Source organism: Leuciscus leuciscus (genome assembly GCF_965113295.1).
Source record: "Leuciscus leuciscus genome assembly, chromosome: 3".
Classification (NCBI taxonomy): Eukaryota; Metazoa; Chordata; class Actinopteri; order Cypriniformes; family Leuciscidae; genus Leuciscus; species Leuciscus leuciscus.
In genome coordinates, this window is record NC_138727.1 from 48,848,408 (window position 1) to 48,872,647 (window position 24,240).

Here is a 24,240-nt window from a genome sequence, read left to right on the forward strand (position 1 = left end):
CAATAAATAGAGAAATCCATGAAATAAATAAATAAAGCAGACATCTGCAGTGGCGCGCAGCAGGCTTCTGGGGGATGGAATGGAAAGTTTGGGAATCTTTCTATGCTCGGCGTTGAAGGGAAAATTCTTGTCAGCATTTTGCGCTAACCACAGACTGTAAATCTAGAGAAAAGTGCCATTAAAGGGGAGCAGGCTGGGAGTGTGTGAAGCGGTGGAAGCCATGGAGAGTGTGTGCAGACCGAGTAACTTAAACAGTCCTGGGATGTGGATGTAGAAAGCAGTCTAAGAAGAGAGTTATTCAAAGAGAGCATTCACAACCCATTTTACTTCCATTATGTGACGTATTTCAAAGAGAAACATATGAAAGCTTGTTCCCGCCACAGAACAAAAAATAATTGCGACTTTATATCTCACAATTCAGACTTTTTTTCCTCACAATTACGAGTTTACATCTCACAATTCTGACTTTTTATCTCAGAATTGTGATATAAAGTTGTAATTGCATGTTATAAAGTCAGAATTGCATGATATAAAGTCAGAATTGCGTTATAAGGTCAGAATTACATGATATAAAGTCGCAATCGAGAGTTATAAACTCAGAATTGCATAATATAAAGTCGCAATTCTGAGAGAAAAAAAGTCCGAATTGTGAGATATAAACTCCTTACAATTGGACTTTATAACTTGCAATAAAGTCAGAAAAGAGAAAAGATGTCAGAATTGCGAGATATAAACTCGCAATAGTGAGAAAAAAGTCACTATTGCGATATCTCGCAATATTTATATCTCGCACTTCTGACTTTATAACACGCAATTGTGAGTTTTTATCTCGCAATTCTGAGAAATAAAGTCAGAATTGTGAGATGTAAACTCGCAATTGTGTGATAAAGAGTCGCAATTATGTTTAAAAATGTTTTATTCTGTGGCGGAAACAAGCTTCCATAGAAACATGATATTCAATAAGAAAAAAAATGCACGAAAGCACTTGATTTTATCCGTCAGGAATAAACTGGTTGTTTCATCTCAAAGTATCCCAATGTTAGGACTTCTTTATCCAAGAATGATTTGCTATTATTGCTGTATTCTTTATGACTGGCATTAATTAAATTACTGCATTACCGCATTTTAAAGAAACTGCATTACACAGTTTAACCCTAATTTAAATGACTAAGCTTTCTGCTGAAGTCTTTAGACCTCGAATCTTTAATTTGACCAATCAGAGCTTCACTGTTACAGAACATACCAGAAGGTGACGTTCACCGCCATGTCTATCTTCACAGACGCAGAGAGGTTCAGGGATAAACCCTGCTGCACGATTTTGGGGACTCCGTGGACGGTGGGGACAGTCATCGGGTTCATGCGGTCCACCGTCACGTTGAAGAGTTCGGTCAGCATGCTAACCTGGTTCATAGCCGTTACCTTGGAGACAAGAGATGGGTCAGTTCCTGAGCTGATGGAGTCAGTGTGGCTTTTACACAAACTGCACTGAGTTCAATGAAAACCAGTCACCGCGAGTTTGTAAACTGCTGCATTCTGGTAGATGATGTTTAAATTGCTGTTGTAGTACGTGAAGTACAGTTTATCATCCACCGTCCATTTGAACGACGGGTCCGTACCTCCCTCCACAGACGCCATGTAACTCTGAAACGCAAGACGGAGAGGAAGAGGGAAGCAAATAAGACGACGGTTAAAGAGAAAGGTCAGGGCCGTAACAAAGGCGACATGGTGGATAAAGAACAGCATTAAACCTTCAGACCCGCTTCTCTCTCACAGACATCTTTTATGGACAAACATAAAATATAAGCAATAAATACTCTATTCTTGGACACAAAGGCCTGGTTTCACAGACAGGGTTTATATAAAGCCAGGATTAGGCCTTAGTTCAATTAGGACATTTAAGTAGTTGTTATAACCGTGCCTTACAAAAAACATTACTGTTGTGTATCTTGAGACAAAACAATGACACTGACATATTTTAAGATGTGCCAGTAGAAATTACTTTTAGCATGCAGACTTAAGTCTGACACTATCTTAAGCCTTGTCTGTGAAGCCAGGGTAGGTGTTTAGAAACCAGTTTAATCCAGCATAAAACCAGCAAAACCTTCTTTTTTTTATATTAACAATGATACACAGTCCTAGGACAGCAGATGTTTAGAAGGTAAAGCCATGCTGACAAATGGTTTAAACTAGCCTAAGGTGGTTAGCTGGTCTGCTTTGATGGTTTTCGATGGGTTTTGGGCACTTGTCAGGGTAGGAAACTAGTTTAAACCCTCTGGTGCTCTTCGAGTGTCGGTCAAAAATTATAGAAATTAATTACAATATCATTACAGAAATATATATATTTTTATTTCAATGAAATTAATGTATTATATTTTAGTTTGATAATGTTTTTTATTGATTTTTTTTGGGGGGGGGGGGGATTTTATGGTACTAAATTATATTTATGCTGTATTTATAATCCATTTATTCACTTTTTGAGCAAATTAATGCTTGTATGCTTTAGAGCACAGAGTTAAGTTCGATCTCTTTTCAAAGTGAAAAACGTTTTAGTGAACTTTAAAAAAGTTGTAATTTTTTTTATGAAATATATATTTTCAAAAACATGTTTTACTCTAAAACTGTGAGTAAAATCAAAGCCATAAATCTAAACAAGTTGTGTTCAAAATTTGAGCCTGATATCTCAAAAAATTAGTTTTCAGTAAGATTTTGTTCGGCTGCAGTACCAAAAGTTTCCACTAGATGAAATTCGTCTCCCATTAATTTCCAATGCGCATTTTTCAGCGAAGAGCACAACTAGAAAAGAAAACCAGATGTTTAGAAGGTAAAGTTATGCTGACAAATGGCTTAAACCAGCCTAAGGTGCCTATCTGGTCTCCTTTGATGGTTTTTAGTGCTGGGTAACCAGTCTAACCCTGCCTAAAACCAAACAACCGCCTGGTTTAAGTGGGTTTCCTCCTCAGGAGGACGTCACGTACCACTATGGACTCCATGAGGACTCTGTGCGCAGGATGCGGTTGGACAACCAGGCCCCGGAGTGGCTCTTGCACCCTCGCCTCAATTTGTAGCGATGCTTCAGTAACTTCGCTCTTGACACGAAGCATTACGGTGGTCTGTCCCGGTATGGACCCGAGCTGGAGGTCGACCCATGCGAACATGGTGTCGTTGTACGGGCCTGGCCTTCTGCATTCGGCCACTTTCGCCACCAGGTCCTGGGGACACGAGCTGTGAAAGGTCGTGTTGCTGCCCTCCCGCTCAATCAAGGCATCGTGCTGCGAGCGGACCGTCACGAGAATCCACGTCTGATTGGGGAGGAAGTACACCGTCCCGCTGTGATTAATCGGATGGATCACGGTGGGCGCCAGTGGTGGGACGACTTGAATCGGACAAGATGCAGTGACGGGAAAGTCCTCATCATTGGACGTCACTTCCAAACTGTATTCGCCAGACTGAGGGAGTCCAGAACGGAGGAAGGGACCCTGCAGCTTGGTCTTGTTATGTCCCACGTACAACACCCTTATCTGACAAACCACACCCTCCTTCCAACTTCCCTCCGCATCCACTTGCAGCGTGTCATTAGCATCCCACCAATCAGAGCGGTTCTGGATGAGCACGCTCTGCTTCCATGGGGAAGAGGGCTCGGAGGAGCACCGGAGGAGGCCTGATGGCCCGGCGTCGTGCTGAAGGGCGATGAAGTCCCCAGGGGAAACCAGCAGGTCCTCGAAATCCTCCTGGACCTGAGGGAAAGCAGGGCAGAAAGTGAGAGGGGATGAAACCTGTCCACTTGTATCAAGATATGCTGTTGCTGCTTCTCTAAATGTATAATCTTTTTTACTGAGGGTCATTATCAGAGACAGTTGTGAAGCTCGAGCGTGCTGCACTTGTGCTCTATGAAACCGGTCAAAAACACGTCTATATTTCACATTATAATTCAAAAGGAACAAAAAATTATATTTTGCATAAAGAAATCAAAGCCTAATTTATTAACCATTTTGGATGATTTTTTTTGCATCGTGATGTCATTTGTTTCCACTGATTTTCAATGATTTCCACAATTTCCATTGTTCTCAATGATTATTAATACAAATGTTTTATACAGTATTTTTATATACAAAAGTGTTTTTTGTAGATTAAAATTAGCATACTAAACACAGCACAAAAATAACACCAAATACACACTACTGTTCAAAAGTTTGGGGTCGGTATGATTTTTTTCACATTTTTGAAAGTAGTATCTTCTGCTCACCAAAGCTGCATTTATTTGATCAAAATGATTATGAAATATTATTACAGTTTAAAATAACTTTTTTTTTAAATGAAATATATGTGTTAAAATGTAATTTATTCCTGTTATCAAAGCTGAATTTTCAGCATCATTACTCCAGTCTTCAGTGTCACATGATCCTTCAGAAATCATTCTAATATGATGATTTGATGATTTGAATACAATTCAGATATGGTCTTGACAGTTTTCATGAAATTACGATTTCAGAGGCAGTTAAGTATGGTTTTTATGAGGTGCAGTTCCAGGTTTTCATTCGGTCAAACTCACCAGGATGTTGGAGGGAGGTCCGGCCGGCAGGATGACCCGCACCTCCCCGACCAGGCTGTAATCGGGGTACTGAGTGCCCGCCGGCAGAGGACTGACACCAGAACAGTTGACACAAGCCCCAGGATGGCACGGGCTGGACAGTGGCAGACACTGCTCAGCGTACGGACAGTACTGGCGTCCCGCTGGGCACGATGTGGGCTCGGCTCGGACGGATGTGTCATTGATCCACTCATCCGGGGCCTGGCAAACAGTGATGGGGGCGCAGAGGTCACCGCAACCTGCAACAGAAGTCCATACAAATCAATATATCATTAAAAAAAATGTAAATAAAAAATAAAACATGTACACTGTTAAAGAAAAAAAAAAACTTTGCGGCCTTAAATTTTTTATCAACTTGGATGTTCAAGTTATTCCAACTTAAATTACATTAAACTGACTTAAAAATTAGTTAAATCTTGTATAACTTATAAAAAAAGTTGACTTATTTTGACGAGTTTAAGCAATGTAAAAACATATGTTGTCATAACTTATTGATCATATAATTTTTGCAGGGTACATATAATATACAGAGCAATATTTGTTGTATTAAGGTTTACTTGGCTGTTTTGCTATATATATATATATATATATATATATTATATTATATTATATTATATTATATTATATATATATAATATATATATATATATATATATATATATATATAAAAAAAATATATATATATATAAAAATATATATGCATAAGAAATATATATGCATTTAAATATATGCACTTTTCTTACTTACTAAATCGATCTTATCTAATACGTTTAAATCAACTAACATTAAATGTCGAAGGTCCAGTAAAACAGTCATAATGCAATTGTTATTATTATATTTGTGTTAAAAATATGAATAGAAAATGTATAAAAATAACTGAATCTCAGATTACTTTTCTTTGCAGATAATTACTCCGTAATGCTGCATGTAAACCTTCACACATTTTAGATATAAATAAGTCTAAGATCTCATGTATCATGTATCACCAAATTTTTGTTTGTCAGTTTTTTGCGGAGTAAGCAAACCAACTGTGATCCTGTAAATATAAAAATATGGTTCATGTATCTTAGATTTCATTGTTAAATTATTAAGAAAGAAAGCATCTTCACTGAACTAATGAACTTTCAGCGTGTTGATGTGTGTCTGGAGGCTGTTTGTTAGTTTGCTCGGTTTGCAAACACGTTCAACACAAAGAAATGATGTTGACTGGCGGTAGAAAACGAACTCCGGTCCGCTGAGAACAATCTCCACATCTGATTTCATTTAAAAGTAAAATTATGAACTACTCTGGTCTACTAATAGCTTGCAGAGCTGCTTGTACATGTATTTGTTTGCTCGTTTGTTTATCTCAGAGCTCCGTCTGCCAGTCTGTTCTTGCACGGCAAATGGCCAAGTCATCAAACAAGCCTGTTACCATGACGATGGGCATCCGAAGATAACGTAAATTTACTGAGGGAAACATTGTGCATAAACACTCAGGACTCCTGAAGGAAAGTCACATGATGGCTGTGTGAGGAAAATAACTAAATCTGAGTCTATTTAGGAGCTGTGAATATTTTAACAAAATGTTTCGCTTGACGCAAGTTGACGCATGACGCATGTAAATGATGATGGTAACAGTTTACAATATGGATGGATAGAACGATGAATGGATGGATAGAATGATGGATGGATGGATAGATAGAACAATGGATGGATGGATGGATAGATAGAACAATGGATGGATGGATAGAATGATGGATGGATGGATAGATAGAACAATGGATGGATGGATGGATAGATAGAACAATGGATGGATGGATAGAATGATGGATGAATAGACAGAACGATGGATGGATGGATAATAGATAGAACAATGGATGAATGGATAGACAGAACGATGGATGATAGAACGATGGATGGATGGATGGAACAATTGATGGATGGATGGATGGATGAATAGACAGAACAATGGATGAATGGATAGACAGAACGATGGATGATAGAACGATGGATGGATGGATGGAACAATTGATGGATGGATGGATGAATGGATAGACAGAACGATGGATGATAGAACGATGGATGGATGGATGGAACAATTGATGGATGGATGGATGGATGAATAGACAGAACAATGGATGAATGGATGGATGGATGAATAGACAGAACAATGGATGGATGGATGGAACAATGGATGAATGGATGGATGGATGGATAGATAGAACAATGGATGGATGGATGATGATAAATGGATAGAATGATTGATAAATGGATGGATGAAGAGATAGAACAATGGATGGATGAATGGATGGATGGATGAATAGACAGAACAATGGATGAATGGATGGATGATAGATGGATAGAATGATTGATAAATGGATAGATGAAGAGATAGAACGATGGATGGATGGATAGATTGATTATGGATGGATGGACCGACGGATGGATGGATAGAACGATGGATGGATAGATAGATAGATAATCTCTCTGTCTTGTCACGGGATTCTCTGAAGTTTTCTCTTCTCTTTTCTTTTAGCTGCCGCTCATCTCTTGGTGTTGGATGGATTGATGCATGTCATTCTTCTGCTCATGTTGCATTGATCAGGAGGAACAGCAGCAGAGGCTTCTGGGTAACAGCTCAGACAGTGACCTTGATGACTGTGATCAGTCAGACCCAGCAGAACAGCATCTCTCTCTCTCTCTCTCGAATATCTCCAGATTATATAAGTTTATGAATATGAATCTAGTGTCTGTTTCAGAGGGTTGAAAGTGTGAGAGAGAGGTGAATGTGCAGCAGAAACGAAGCCGAAGCAGAAAGCTAAATCTGAATATGAATAGAATGAATATTCAGAAATATAAATATATTTTAAATAAAATATACACCTATCTTAAATCTTAAAGGAAGAAGAGGCTTTCAAAAACAAAAACAAATTGTACCAACCCCAAACTTTTGAACGGTAGTGCGTTAATTTAGATGAAGTTAGCGTGAGTGTAAGAGTGAGTGAGGGAGTGTGTGTGTGAGTGAGTGTGTGTGAGAGTGTGTTTTACCTGGCAGCAGCAGCAATCTCTGGCACTGTGGTCGGTACACCTGAAGCCTCAGCTGAGTGTCTGCGCTCAGAGAGTGTGTGTTCAGATCCACAGACGACAGGCGTCCAGCGTTCAGGAAACTCATTCCGGGGAACAGCAGCAGCTGCAACACACACACAGACACACACACACACACACACACACACACACACACACACAGAGACACAGACACAGACACAGACACACACACACACACACACACACACACACACACACACACACACACACACACACACACACACACACACACACACACACACACACACACACACACACACACACACACAGAGACACAGACACAGACACACACACACACACACACACACACACACACACCAACATCAGCAAAACCAGAGCTCACTTATAAATCACCACAATCTTTCTCCAATATGGTGTGCTTTTCTGTATGGAAGTGAAAGAAAGCTATCATTAAAACAAAAACATATATACATTAATTGTTCTATATAGAAAAAAAATCTGCAGTCATCACAAAAACTGAAATCACATGATAATCACTCAGAGTCAAATCTCACATCGTCGGACTCATAGTATATGACTCGTTTCTATGGCAACATTAATAGCAGGAAGTGCAGTTGTTATTGATGGAAGTGAAATACTTCACTCATTCTCCTGTAAAACACTGAACAGATGACGGTGCACCAGGTTCCTTCAGCTAAAATACACCGGTAACATGTGGAATGTGATGCAGAATCTTGACTAGTTTTAGCAATCAAACCCGATGCCATTTTGGAGGTTTTCACATGACGTCACATCCGTCAAGACGGAGCTTTCATTAATCATGAGTACAAAGATGCTATTCGCTACTAAAGAACATTTTTCATTACTCGTATTTATTATAATAAATGTTTGCTTGTTTGTTTAAATGTATTTTTATTCATAATTATTTATGTATTATTATTAATTAATTTATATTTATTCATATATAATTATTTATTTATTGTATTTTAAAAAAATACAAACAATACACAAATAGGTTTCATAGAATATTACAATAAAAACGATATGCTTTTTCAATCTTATTGAATGTCTAGATTTAAATTATACTTGATTATAATATTTATTAATTCATTAATTTATAATTCTTTAATTTATAATTTATTAATAATAATTTATTAATAATTTGTATTATTTATTTACTGTATTTTACAACACAATATAATCAATACATGCTAATTAATTAAAATAAAGAAAGTTAATTTCAACAAATAAAGTAAGTTTGTCTATATTTATTTATTATTTATGTATAATTATTCATTTCATTTATAATTATTTATTTATTCTATTTTACAAGAGATATAAACAATATACAAATAGGCTTCTTACAACCTTACAATAAAAACTACATAAGATCTTTCAATTTGATTGAATGCCTATAATTATTTTGCGTGTGTGTGTGTGTGTGTGTGTGTGTGTGTGAGACTGTTTGTGAGAGTGTGTGAGTGAGTGAGTGAGTGTGTGTGTGTGTGTGTGTGTGTGTGTGTTTACCTCTACGCTCTTGGTGGGTTTGTTGAGCACAGATGTGTGTGTCGCTGTGGGGCTCCTCAGAGGACTGTGTGTGTTAAACACAGCGGTTCCCACCGTAAAGACGCCAGCATCAGGAACACGCACTGCAGAGAAACACTGATGTTCAGCTGCAAACTCAACTGAAAACACATTCAGACTCTAAACACGTCTGTCGTATCAGCACTCGTTCATCAAATTAATGCGTTTTCTCAATAAGGCAGAGCCGAGCACACAAACACACACGCCTGCCTGCAGTGTTACTGACTGAATCAGCTTGAGCTTCTGATTGCCGCTTGAGTTGGTGTGTGTGTTTTGATCTTTCTATGCATCATGATTCTATGAGGTGTTCAATACATCTTATTTTGAATAATGAAAAGAAAAAGAGCTGAACATCACTCAGCCAGAAGCTTGAGAGGGAGAGAATGAGTTAAGCTCAACTGAACAGTGTTAATTTTGACAGCAAATTTTGACTTTTGACTAAAATGCCATTTACCGGTAGTTTTAGTCATATTTTAGTCATCTGAATTGTTTTAGTTTTAGTCGACGAAATACAATAAGATTTTAGTCGACTAAATCTACAGTAGATTTAGTCGACTAAAATATAATGGGTTTCAATTTAAATGCATTTATTTAGAATTTCTCTAAAATTTCCAAATCCATATACTCCCGGAGAAAACATATATTAACCTGATAATATGAATGATTTTAAAGTTTGAACGTGCAATACAGATACAGATTTAACTACTGTAACTTAAAAAATATCTTAAAATTAAATAAAACCACTTTTCCTAAAGTAGAAGACAGTCTTCTTTTCAATGAATGACATATGAATTCTTTATAACTACTTGCATACATCTTTCTCTATTCTTTCAAGCAGACATATTTATTTGTATGAATTAAATATAATTAATCCTTATTAAAGCTATTAACGAGCAGTGAATGCTTTTCTCTTTTTCTTTTGTTGCTTGATCAATATTAAAGGACAAGTTCGGTATTTTACACTTAAAGCCCTGTTTACAGATCGTATCTGATGAAATAGAACGGTTAAGATTAAAATTTGGACACATGCTGCTGTCCCGAGAATTTTAGGTTTATTTCGCTTTTGTGGACCTATTTTGCCAAACGCGTCACACCCGTGATTCTTCCGTTGAGAGCTTGAATAATAGACATTCCAGCCCAGTTGGTGCCGATAATGCACCTTTGCCAATTGCAAGCAAACCACGGGCATTTCATTGAATACACAGAAGAAGCAGAAGAAGAAGCGGCGGAGTAATATCGTAAAGGTGCTGCGGTCTCACAGCATGTCCTATTAAGTCAATGGAGTTGGACAAAAACTACGATAAAACCTGTTGGAATGCATCTTTTTCAGCGATTTTTGATGGAACATATCAGTGAACACCCCTGACCACTCGGTGAGTTTCACGTCTTTGTAAACGAAAGTTTAATGTGTTTTTAGGACGGAATCTTCCAGTGCATATAGACAACCATTGTGGGGGTGGGGGGGGGGAAGCGAAATAAACCTAAAATTCTCGGGACAGCAGCATGTGTCCAAATTTTAACCGTAACCGTTCTATTTCATCAGATACGATCTGTAAACAGGGCTTTAAGTGTAAAATACCGAACTTGTCTTTTAAGGACACAGACCGCATTAGGTTTATCACTGTCACTTTAAGACATCGGCTCATGTCCAATGACATGCGGATCCAATGCGCTGATGCACAGATACACTCACAACTGTTTAAGACATAACCGACATAATTTACGTGAATACTCTCCAAAACGGACATTTAGACATAATATTTGTGTGAATTTCTATTCAGACACGAAAGAGAGCTCAATTCTGTACTCGCGCGCTGTATAGGCTAGGGGCCCTATTTTAACGATCTGAAACGCAAGTGTCAAGCGCAAAGCGCAAGTAACTTTGTGGGCGGGTCTCGGCGCTGTTGCTATTTTCCCGGCGGGATAAATGACTCTTGCGCCAGGCGCAAATCTAAAATGGGTTGGTCTGAAGTAGCTTCATTATTCATAGGTGTGGTTTGGGCGTAACGTGAAATAAACCAATCAGAGCGTCATCTCACATTCCCTTTAAGAGCAGGCGCGCTTGTTCTAAAGCGGATTCCTATTGTAACGGCGGATTTGCCAGACGCACGCCAGCAGCGGTTCACAGCCAAGGAGAGCAACGCTCTCGTCACGGCCGTAAAAGAGAGAAGTTACATTGAAATGGAGAAACCCACCCAAATTAACTTGGTTAAACAGGTGTATGATAATTTGGGTAAATGTGTAAGCTAGATGTATGCTTTTATAATAAATTGTCTATCTATCTATCTATCTATCGTAATAATGTATGATTTGCAAAAATGAAAACTGCTTCTGTGTAGATGAGAGAATCAAAGTGTATGCGCGTTGTGCACACGCTACATTGATTATGGCCAAGCATGCGCCCTTAAAATAGCATATGAATAACATGCGCAACGCGCCACTGACTTTAAGCGATTTTTTCCTGGTTAGTGACGCAATTGTTTTCTAAACCTGCAAAATAGCATGAAGGAACGTTTGCGCCGGAACACGCCTCCTCTTTGCGCTGAACCGCCCCCGGGAGCGCAAGTGTATTTCCTAACTTACCGACATGCTTCTGTGGAGGGAAAAGTCCGCTTTGCGCAGGTGCAAAATAGGAATGATACATGCGTCGGTGTACAAAGTCACTTGCGCTGGGTGCAAGATAGGGCCCTAGGTGTCTATGTGAATGGCTGCACGCTTCGGGTCGGGTGTGTGCGCACAGAAAACCGTACCGAATAGAGCTCTTTTTTTTGCGTCGTCACTCTTATTCAGATCTTCATGTCTGCTCTACTCATTCTCCCAGACGTTTACATGTTTTAACGTTTTATGAGACATGCAGCGCATGCGAACTCGTGTGCCGCTGGGTAGATCACGTTACAGTAGGAATTGTGCGCATCTACCACAAATGCAGGACATCAGACTGGATCGCTTCCCAAATCGTCACTATCTAACATTTTCGTCTAGTTTTTATTCGTTGACGAAACTGTCAGTAGATTTTCGTCATAGTTTTTGTCATTCAAAACTAGTTTTTATTTAGTTATCGTCTTGTTTTCGTCTGTGAAAAAATGACGTTGACGAAAATAATGACGAAAATTATTCGTCAACGAAATTAACACAGCAACTGAAGCTCATACGTCTCATTCAAAGAGTGCACTTCACTGTTTAGTGACCTTGTTATTTGGGGATTTCAGATTTGAATTTTATTGCATTTTCATTCTCAGTGGAAATTCTAAAACATGTTCAAATGAAACATGATTTGCATCATTCTGTATCATTCAAAAAGCTTTCCTGTAGCTCAGTGGTAAGAGCATTGCGTTAACAACGCAAGGTTGTGGGTTCAATCCCAGGGGATTGCACATACCTATGTATAAATGTATAGGATAATGCAATGTAAGTCGCTTCAAAGCGTCTGCCAAATGCATAAATGTATCACTTTGAGTGAAGTGATCAGTGATTGAAGCAGGTCCAATCAAATTGTAGCATGAACAACTGGTTTATTTTTGACCAGATCAGTGAAAATGTAAGTTGCATGCCAATTCACACACTGAATCTCATTAAATCTGACATTTTTCACACAAAAAAAAGAAAAAAAAGAAAAAAGGTCATTCTGAGTAATTGCAGAGAAACATTTATCTCCTTAAACTGCTCATCAGGGCTCTAAATTGAAATTGAAATTGAAAGGGGTCTTGTGTGCATTGTGTGATTTTTTTTTATTTAGACTTCACTTCTCTCTAGCACGACTTCATTTCTCACTAGCGCAACTCCGTTTCTCACTAGCGTGACTCCGTTTCTCATTAGTGCAGCTTTGTTTCTCACTAGCGCGACTTCGTTTCTTACAAGCGCGTGTGTGAGAGAGTGTGTGTGTGCGTGCGTGTGTGTATAAGTGAGCGTGTGTGTGTGAGTGAGTATGTGTGTGTGTGTGTGTGTGTGTGTGTGTGTGTGTGTGTTTGAGTGAGTGAGTGAGTGTGTGTGTGTGTGTGTGTGTGTGTGTGTATGTTAGACTACTAGCTTCATTTCTCACTAGCGCAGTTTCACTTCTCACTAGCGCGACTACGTTTCTCACAAGCACGGCTTTGTTTCTCACGACTTTATTCCTCACTACCACGACTTCGCTTCTCACAAGGACGGTTTCGTTTCTCACGACGGATTTTATTTCTCACTAGCGCGACTGAGCTTCTCACTAGCGCGACTTCATTTCTCACTAGTGCGACTTCGTTTCTCACTAGCACGACTTCATTTATCAGGGCCGGCCCGCGGCATAGGCGGAATAGGCAAATGCTAGGGGCGCCACTCATCCAGTGGTGTAGTCTACGTGATACGCAGGTATACGCCGTATACCCACTAGAAAAGGCCAAGGATTTGCGTATACCCACTTAAAAAAAGCGTGAGGATACGTATCAACTTCGTTTTGTGTCAGAACTTTCACACTTTCATTCATAAATTCACCCCGTCTGTGTTTGCGAAGCGACGGATCGAATCGCGGAATCCAGTCACAAATGGAACTTGCTATATAAAGCAGAACGTCACGGATTTAGGCTATTTTTGAATGAATAAATCAAAAGTAGCTGCTGTACAATGAATCAAATCTCGATATGGACTAGTGTCTATGAATATTAAAGCTAAAAGAGACTGCAATTGTTCTACGCGTCTCTGGGAATGAGCGCTCAGTGTGCTCCACTACACACACACACACACACACACACACACACACACACACACACACACACACACACACACACAGAAGCACGCGTGACTCACGCTCGTGGTGTTTTCAGCGTTTCACTGTATTGAGACATGATGTAGGCTACACATGTGCATTTCATCGCAGAGCTGCTATGAGAGTCACTTGATGAGAATTTCACCATTTCATTTGATAAAACTATCGTCATTCATTCGTTTCATATACACACAGAAACTGTTATGTCTTTACGACAACCTGTCAAAATAAAAGTTCTGTATAACTTGAAGAAATTATAACAGAAATATATTACTATTGCACAGAGTATACTTCAGGCCTAATAATAATAATAATAATAATAGTTTATTAAAACAAACAGAAACTCAAATGTCTACAACCCACCAAAATAAAAGTTCGGTCTAACTCAAATTAATTAGAAAGGAATTGCACAGTAAAATGTATTTAAAAATTATTTTTTTTTCAAAAACACCATTTCTAAAAGTAAATTTGTATTTGTGCCTATAATGTTTTTGTTTTTTTATTGTTGATAATTGTCAACTGATAAAACCTGTGCTTCAGGGACCATATTCATATAACAAATAAATAAGTTGATAACACTTAGTATTTCATAATGCTCTCAATTACATGTCGATGCATACTGTATGCATTAGTGAGTGTGGTGGTGCTTATGGGGTGACGCTCTGGGCTGGGTGAGTATGCCGGGGGGGGGGGGGGTTATATTAGAGTATACTCACTACAAAAAACTAGACTACACCACTGCACTCATCCATAGGGGCGCCAGAATGAGTGAACGAGTGAATTTTTTTTTTTACATTTTTTTATTTTTATAATACTATTTTAAAACCATTAATTCGAAATACTATCAAAAAAAGCAAAAAAAAAGTCTGGCACATCAATCTTCCCCCGCCCAGCGAGTGCTTGAAGTGCGTCAGAAACAGAGCGCGCGCGCGATCAGTTGTTGGTAATTTGTTGTGTAGCGTGCGCGACGCCGCATCCAATGTAGACAGCATTGCTTTTGTTTGAGGGCGCTTAACACACTCAGGCTCGTAGGAACGGGCCTGGCAGCTCGCGCCAGTTCTAGACACGGAGAAAGTTTCCTGATTGTGACGGATGGCCGAATTTACATGACACATTATAAATGAGCATTATAGTCTGCGATAGATACAGTGCCAAAAAGAAGAGAAGAGGATAAAAGGGGATAAAGACAGAGGTAAAGTGATGTAGTGAATGAACAGTTGATCTAATTGCATAGGAGTAAGATACTATAATTTCATGGCAGTTATTTTTACCTTAAACAATGTTAGCAGTTGTTCTGAGTTCTCCAGAGGCCCCAGACAGTGTGATTTTGTAACAATCATGTCAGTTTTAAGACGCATTTTTTATTAGCACTTTTTTTATTAATGTTTTAGGCTACTCTACAGTTGTGCAGTTTTGGGGGGGATACAGTACAGGCCGAAAGTTTGGAAACATTACTATTTTTAATGTTTTTGAAAGAAGTTTCTTCTGCTCATCAAGCCTGCATTTATTTGATCAAATATACAGAAAAAAAATGTAATATTGTGATATATTATTACAATTTAAAATAATTGGTTTTCAATTTATTATACTTTAAATTATCATTTATTTCTGTGATGCAAAGCTGAATTTTCAGGATCATTACTCCAGTCTTCAGAGTCACATGTGACATCCAGTCTATCACATGATCCTTTAGAAATCATTCTAATATTCTGATTTATTATGAGTGTTGGAAACAGTTCTGCTGCCTAATATATTTGATGAATAAAAGGTTAAAAAGAACTGCATTTATTCAAAATAATAAAAAAATAATTTCTAATAATATAAATCTTCTTTACAATCACTTTTTATCAATTTAACACATCCTTGCTGAATAAAAGTATTGATTTATTTCCAAAAAAGAAAGAAAAAAAAATTACTGACCCCAAATTACTGACCAGTAGCCTAGTGTATATTGTTGTTACAAAAGATTTATATTTTTAAAACATTTTCTTCTTTTTTTATTTTATTTTTTTATTCATCAAAGTATCCTAAAATTATAAAATTATATTAGAATGATTTCTAAAGGATCATGTGATAGACTGGAGTAATTATCCAGAAAATTCAGCTTTGCATCACAGAAATAAATGATAATTTAAAGTATAATAAATTGAAAACCAATTATTTTAAATTGTAATAATATATCACAATATTGCATTTTTTTTCTGTATTTTTGATCAAATAAATGCAGGCTTTTGATGAGCAGAATAAACTTCTTTCAAAAACATTAAAAATAGTAATGTTTCCAAACTTTTGGCCTGTACTGCATGTATATGGCATTTTTTAAATTTATTTGCCTAAATTAGTAATGATATTTATTTACAGGTTTATTAAAAATAGCAAAGTTCACATTAAATCTGTATTGTAAAACGCACTATAAAAGATAATGGGGACTTGACTTGAATGCTAGATGTAATGCTCTTTGTATTTGTGTTTAGGCTGTAATGTGTGTGTGTGTATATATATATATATATATATATATATATTAGGGGTGGCACGGTTCACAAAACCCACGGTTCGGTTCGTATCACGGTTTTAGGGTCACGGTTTTCGGTTCTGTACGGTTCTTGTTGTTGTTTTTTCTTTTAATCTTTAACACTCCAAAAATTTACTTCAGCATATGATGTATAGCTGAATTATCTAATTATTAATTAATTTATTTCATAAATGGGGTGTGTTTGCAAAACGCAGCTTCTCATTTCCCGTGGGCTGTGTCGGACAGTTATTTGTCACCACTTTTTGCCAGGGTTGATATTATGTCCCAGCACGGATGTACCAATACAAATAAATAAAACATTTCCAGTTAACTAGCAAAGTATTCGTTTCGTTCGTTTGTTAAATAAGAAGCAATCTAGCGCTGAAATGTGTTTTTTTTAATCAAGTGATCAAAGTGCTCGTTGCCGTTGCGATCAGTGGCGCTGATACAGTGTTCTCGTGGCTCGCGCACACACCGCAGCGGCCGCACATTCTTCACTCAGACGCGCGCTTCAGTCCGTTGAGGAGACTCTAGGCTACTCTATTCGTTCCGATGAAATCACAAAACAAAATTCATACAAATCTGTCCCTGCTTGATATACAACCGCTGATAAACATAATCGGTTTTGATGAAAAAGAAAAATATATACGAGTGCAGATTAGAACTCAGAACCTTTGACACGCTTGGCAAGTTCTGCCACTGGACCATTAAAGTACATACCGGTACGTGGAACAGTCGATCTATGTAGCCTATTTATTCACGTGAAAAAAACAACATATAGCCTAGTGGAGTTGATCTCATTAAATGTCTAAGTAAACCCAGTGTACTATTTAAATCGATTGCTGGACATTGTAATGTTATTCTACATTTGTCTGATTTATGATTTAGCATTGTATTAGCAGTAGCACGGGCACAAGGCTACATTGCGCATGCGTCGAACCGTGCGAACCGCGCGACGCACACACGCACCGAACCGAGACAAGCGAACCGAACGGTTCGGATGTTTTTTCATGTACCGTGCCACCCCTAATATATATATATATATATAGGCTAAATAATCATGAACACAATGACGGGGTGAAATGGGCTGTGATGCATGGGGCACCAGGTAAAATCTTGCCTAGGGCAGCAAATTGGTCAGGGCCGGCCCTGTCATTTATCACTAGCGCAGCTTCGTTTCTCACTAGCACGACTCCGTTTCTAACAAGCACAGCTTCATTTCTCACTAGTGCAGCTTCACTTTTCACAAGTGCGACTTCGTTTCTAACAAGCGCACCTTCATTTCTCACTAGCGCAACTTTGTTTCTTACAAGTGCGGCTTCATTTCTCACTAGCGCAGTTTCGTTTCTCACAAGTGCTGCTTCGTTTCTCACTAGCGCGACTTTGCCTCTCACTAACGCGACTTCGTTTCTCACAAGTGCGGCTTCGTTTCTCCTAAGTGACTATTTCTCACAAATGCAACTTTATATCTCGCAATTCTGACTTGTTTTCCTCACAATTGCGACCAAAAATGTGATTAAGAACTAGTGCAAATGTCACTCATCTTCCATATTGCAAGGGGTTGTAGGCAATATAAAGCATGCACAGATGCACAAACTCTACTGAAAATAGTGCATATCAAGGCACATTTTTTAAATGTATGATGCACCAATTAAAATGATGTGTACTATAAAGTAAGGACAGTATGCAAACTGGAATGCAGCAGCAGACTTTATGCGATCCAGAGGTGTGTGTGTGTTGCTACGGGACGTTTACCTTGCCGTGTGAACTGGCAGACAAAAGCTCGTTTGGCGGTGCAGGAGTGTGAGCTGGGCTGGCCGCTGGCGTCCAGTGACACACACACATTTCCAGGCTGCAGAGTGGCCCGGTCCCTCGAGCCCTCATCCCCCGACCGGACCTCAGAACCGTCCACCCAGCGCAGGACTCGTGGAGAATACTGATCGCTCAAACCCAACCACACGCCACGCTCGCTGAAACACACAGAAACACAAACAGCATCATCACTAATGAGATCCAATACGAGCTGTTTCTGGGCCTAATAGAAAAAGCTCATTTAAAAAAGGGGGACAAACATGGTAGGAGTGTGTGAATATGCGTGGTCATAAATGTATGAATGTATTATGCTTGTGTATACGTATATATGTGTAAGTATAATTATTGCACATATGTATAATAATATATGTACATATAGCTTCTCTTTATGCATGCATGGGTATATGACATGTATACGTAGGCCTATGTATGCATTCTTATCAAGTATTTATTCATTTTTCTCTTTCCTCACGTTTATGCATTCATACGTTCAAATGTCTTTATTTAAGTATTCAGTACAACATGTACGACTTGTACTTATAACAACATGTACTTATAACAATCAGGAATGAGGGCAATGTGAAGTCTTGTTTCAAAATTTGGTATTGCTGTTAATGGTTCCCTGTTTATGTAAAGCTTAATTAAGACAAAAACACACACATTCCTTCTGTTTTCCACAGGTTCAGAAAGACATGAATAAATGATGACAGAATTATCACTCTAGGCTGAACTATTGTTTTTGCTCTCCATTTAATCTCATTACCAACCTGGAGTAGCGACTGTGATTTTAAAGAGATGTCATTTGTAATTTTTCTTTCCTACGAGCTTCCCATTGGAACCAAACGCACACAGGAAGTTAATGCAAGGCGAAAGCGCTCTGAATGTTTTATGCATATCGCGTTCAGAGCTTCAATAACCCTAATAAAGCATCAGCCGAGGGGAATGTGAGGCGCTATTGAACCCGACGGGACGCTGATCATTTTGAAGTTTCATTTGCCTTCAAACAAGACACAAAAACAGGGACGGAATCAGAACCGAACGAGCCATGGTGCAAAAACCACAGAATATATCATTTGCAACGAGTCATATTGATATTTTAGTGCATTTTAGAGCCGGGTTATTACCATTAACTAAAACTATAACTAGAAACACTTTTCTTTATTGAAATAAAGCATAAATAATAAAAATATTAGATATATGTATTACACATATACATATATATATATATATATATATATATACAGTATATATACACACACACACACACACACATAGACTAAATACTTAATAGACTTAATAGACTAAACTTTAGATAATTTATGTTTGCGTAATCTTACAAAGATTAGTAATTGCCATATAGATCGTTCAGTTTGAGTGTCGAACAGTAAGGCGTGCCGCTGTTATAGTCATTTTTAACTGCTTGACAATTGCATGAACAGATGAAGAGGGAGGGTTTGGTCATCATGGGTCCCAGTGCGACTGTCCCGCCCGGACCGCCGGTAGTAACACCACAGGCCGATTACGCCACACACACACACACACACACACACGATTATAATGGGCTTGAGCCAACATCTCACATCTGTGAAAACTACAAACAAAAAAGAAAAACATTGGGAGGGAAAGAGAGGGACAAAAACAAAACTCTTTCTGCCAGAAAGGGAACAATAAAATTGGTCTGTTCACTTATGTGTTCTTACATCAGTCTGTGTGTGTGTGTGTGTGTGTGTGTGTGTGTGTGTGTGTGTGTGTTATGGGGGTATGTGGTCCATCTGGAGCAGTTTATAGAGATAGAAAACACACTTCCTCCAACACTCGTTCTGTCTGTCTGCAGTTCTGTCTCTCTCTCGATCTGGTTAGTGGAAGCTCTGCCCTCAAATTAATGATGGGTGTGGAACAGAAGACAGGAAACACACACACACACACACACACATAGATAAACACACATAAACACACATAACTGGTGTCTCCTCCCTCCTGGAGTCTAATGTATTTCCACAGCTGTGCTTCGGCAGATGTGTAACACCACAGTGAGTGTGTGTGTGTGTGTCTCACACCTGTAAACATTCTATCGTTGAAGAAGACAGACACACACACACACAGTCAAGAATTTACCTATGTTTTTAACCTTACACATTTGAGATAAATATTAAAGTCATGAAAAGGCTGCATGACTGTATGGGAATTATGTAGTGAGTAAAACAAATGAAAACTCTTATATTTGATCTTTTTCTAGATTCATAAAATCCATAAAAATATAATCCATAAAAATATAAGCTTAAATACATAAATAAAACGCCACAAAACTAATTTCAGTATTTAAGGTGGAAACAAATTCCGTCAAAACAAATTAACTATCAAAACTTTGACTGGAAGTGTGTGTGTGTGTGTGTGTGCGCATCAACGCTAGATTATCAAATATATAGAAACAGAATAAATGAGTGAATATCAGAATAAGAAGTTTGAGACTAAGGGTGTGTACTCACACTAGGCACGGTTGCCATGAACCGGGCCCGAGTACGATTGTCCCCCCTCCCCACTCCCCCTCTGGCCTGCACTCACATAGGGTTTCAGCATTCGTGCCGGAGCACGCTTACTTCATTATGGTGCGACGGTTTCGGGATAAACAGGAAGAGCGGCGCTCTCACTGAACACAATGGAGTCCAGCACGGTTAGCGCTCACACTGCATGCGAACCGCGCCCGAGTCCAACTGAACCGTGCTCTGGCCCACCTCTTCCAAGCGGGCCAGGGCCGGCTAATCGAGCCGCGCCCGGGCACGGTTCGGAGCACTCACACTAGTCAAACGAACCGCGCTTTGGAGGTCAAACGCACTCGGGCACGGTTCAAACTGGCTAGTGTGAGTACACCCTAAGGTGTGATGGCAAAGAAAGCAGTGTGAGGGTTAACTGTTCATCATAAGATCACATCAGAGCTAATGCTGTCCTCCAGTCACGTCAGGACGATCGGCTCTACAAGATTAGCACATGAACACCTCCAGCGGGAAATTCCCTGAGTTCAGGGAGACAATTAAACAATCTAGAGGAAGCAAATCGCTGATAATCAGGTTGTGATTATGAATGCTGTTTGGTTTGAACACATTTTGTGTTCTGCTAATGAATAATAAATATGAAACTCACCAGAACGGACTATCCGTTTAGGCCAAACACGTCAAAATAAGCTATTTTTAATGTGACGTTTACAAGCACTTAGCATGATATAAAACTGGCTTGAAGCAAAGCTGTAGCTCATTCGACATTTAGACAATACAATCATTTCATAATTGATGAACTTTGCAGAATTAACAGTTATTTTCACCGTGAAACGGCTTTGAAACGATCTGTATTGTATATAAATAAACATGACTTGATCAAAGAATCGTAATATGTGTTTAGACTTGGTGGTCAGAATTTCTGTCCAAGCAAATGTAATAAATACTGATTACCTCATGGACATGAACACAGAAAACAAACCATGATTTACAGTTTACATGCTCAGATCTGGGATTGGGTGAATGTCAGTCAGCTCAGAAAAGAAAATGAGCCATCAGCTGATCTCTTGACTCAGGTGCTCAGAGGAAAACCACAGCAAAAGAGAGAGAAACGACAAACAAGAGGCACAACTTTTCCATTATGTACACGTATTACATTGCATGTCGAGGCTTTGCTCTGCAAAAAAAAATTATTTTTGTTTTGTTTTCCAGTACAAATAACTAAACATTCAAGGCAAGACACTAGAGCTGGATGATTTTGACGGTTTTGAAAAAAATATAAGCAAACACTACAGTTAGACATGTTGAAGATACATCAAGATAAAAAAAAAAGATTTGACACATCGCTAGACCTAACGGTAGTTCACACGGGGCGTCAGCGTCAACGCTTGACGGAAGGCATGGCTGAAGTTTGGCACTGACGCCATGGTCATAGCAGCGTCAGCCAATGAAATTAGACAGATTCACCAACGGCCTCTGCCACCACCTTCCACGCCTGGTCTCTCCGGTATGAATCCCGGTACATAAAAAGTGATTGGTCATAAAGGACCGGGTGATTGCCCACCGCAATAATTAGTTTCTCCTCCATTTTAAAATTTATCCTCAGTTTGCTGCTCTTGAACAGGATGAACGTGATGAACGTGATTGGCTGCCGCCTGGCTACTGTATTTGCATAGAGCGATCCTGATTGGCTGACGCATCCGTCTGCGGCGCTTCACTGGCGTTGCTCGCGGCAGAAGTTGAAAAATTCTCAACTTCTGCCGCGAGCAACGCCAGTGAAGCGCCGCCGACGGATCCACAATTCTTTTCGGCAACACTTGACGTCACCCATTCAAAGTCAATGGGAAGCGTTGACGCTGACGCCCCGTGTGAACGTACCGTAAGCGGCACGTTGAAAAAAGGGGGGGGGGATAATGAGACGCGAGTTGAACAACTTTTAAAGGAAGGGTAGGCAATTTCAGAGAGGCTAGCGATAGCAAGCTAGCTTTGAATAGTTCATCCAAAAATTATGATTCTGTCATCATTTACTCACCCTCATGTCGTTCCTAACCTGTATGAGTTTCTGTCTTTTGTTGAACTCATTTTGAAGAATGTTGAAAAGTGAACCGTTTTGGTTCCCATTGATTTCCATTGTATGAACAAAAATACAATAGAAGTCAATGGGGACCAAAATGGTTTGGTTTTCAACATTCTTCAAAATATGCAGAAGAAAGAAATGCATACAGGTTCAGAAAGACATGAGGGCAGAATTTCAATTTTTGGGTGAACTGTCCCTTTAAGTCTTGTTTTCTGATAAAAAAAAACAAAAAGAGTTACATTTTATGCTTAAAACAAGAAAATATATCTGCCAATGGAGTCAAACAGAAAACACAATTATTTTTCTGACCTTGTTGGCAGATATTTTTTTCTTGTTTTAGGCAAAAACTCACTTAATTTTGATAAATTTTTTAAGACTTAATACAAATACTTGCTTCTCAAGATAATGTACCTTGATTAAGAATGTTTAGATATTTCTACAGGAAAACAAGACACATATTGGGTTACACTTTAATTTAAGTTGCCCTTGTTGTTACAGTATAATTATACATTTAAGTATTGAGTAATATTAATTAACAACATGTACTAACGGTAAGGTTTCGTTGCTTGTAATTATGCATAATTTACTGTTACTATAGTAAGTACTGTACATGTAACGGTAACACTAAAATAAGGTCTCATTTGTTAACATTAGGTAATGCATTAGCAATATATTTGTTACAGTATTGTTTCATCTTTGTTAATGTTAGTTCATAAAAAAAACAAATTAACAATGCTGAATTTTAATAATGCATTAGTAAATGTTGAAATTAACATTCAAATAAATAAATGCTGTAGAAATATTGTTCATTGTTATTTAATGTGATCTCATATTTAACTAATGTTAAAGCTGCAGTCCGTAACGTTTTTGTGTTCAAAAATTTACAAAATGTATATAATGAGCGAGTACATCATGAATTCATTTTCCAAAACGTGTGTGTGTGTGTGTGTGTGTGTGTGTGTGTGTGTGTGTGTGTGTGTGTCTATAATCATCTCTGTGTGTGTGTGTCTATAATCATCTCACACGTCCAGTGTTCTAATGAGACACTTTGTCACATTATAAGACACATTAATTGGTTCTGAATGTTCTGGCCTGTTCCTGTGAGGAAATCACACATTTCCAGTCTTTCTCAGCAGGTCGTGAGCTGGGCAGCACTCAGTGACTTTAAAATGCATTTTAAAAAGTCATTTCCCATGGTGCCTTGCTGCTGTTCCAGAGGAAAAAGTCGGGGTCAAAGCAGCAGCACAGCTCTCAATGGAAACAGTGCATTAGCAGCGGAAGTCATTTAACTCAGCATCTTCATGCCATTTCGAGCCGGCTTTGATATTAAACGGTCAGTGATATAAAAGGTGAAACGTGTCATTTCTGCTGCAGATGGAATTTTCAATCAGTTTG

At 38.6% G+C, this 24,240-nt stretch overlaps 1 protein-coding gene across 1 annotated transcript in view; it reads right to left on the bottom strand.

The window, feature by feature from the left end:
• The window catches only part of pkd1a (polycystic kidney disease 1a), a 101,827-nt gene that overhangs the window by 44,816 nt on the left and 32,771 nt on the right, over positions 1-24,240 (bottom strand). Inside the window, exons 9-15 of the mRNA XM_082164443.1 lie at positions 18,223-18,437; positions 9,164-9,285; positions 7,619-7,760; positions 4,550-4,827; positions 2,976-3,734; positions 1,510-1,641; positions 1,244-1,419 (exon numbers count right to left, since the gene is read on the bottom strand). Of these exons, the coding sequence (XP_082020569.1) occupies positions 1,244-1,419; positions 1,510-1,641; positions 2,976-3,734; positions 4,550-4,827; positions 7,619-7,760; positions 9,164-9,285; positions 18,223-18,437 (1,824 nt within the window). The remainder of the gene's footprint in view (positions 1-1,243; positions 1,420-1,509; positions 1,642-2,975; positions 3,735-4,549; positions 4,828-7,618; positions 7,761-9,163; positions 9,286-18,222; positions 18,438-24,240) is intronic.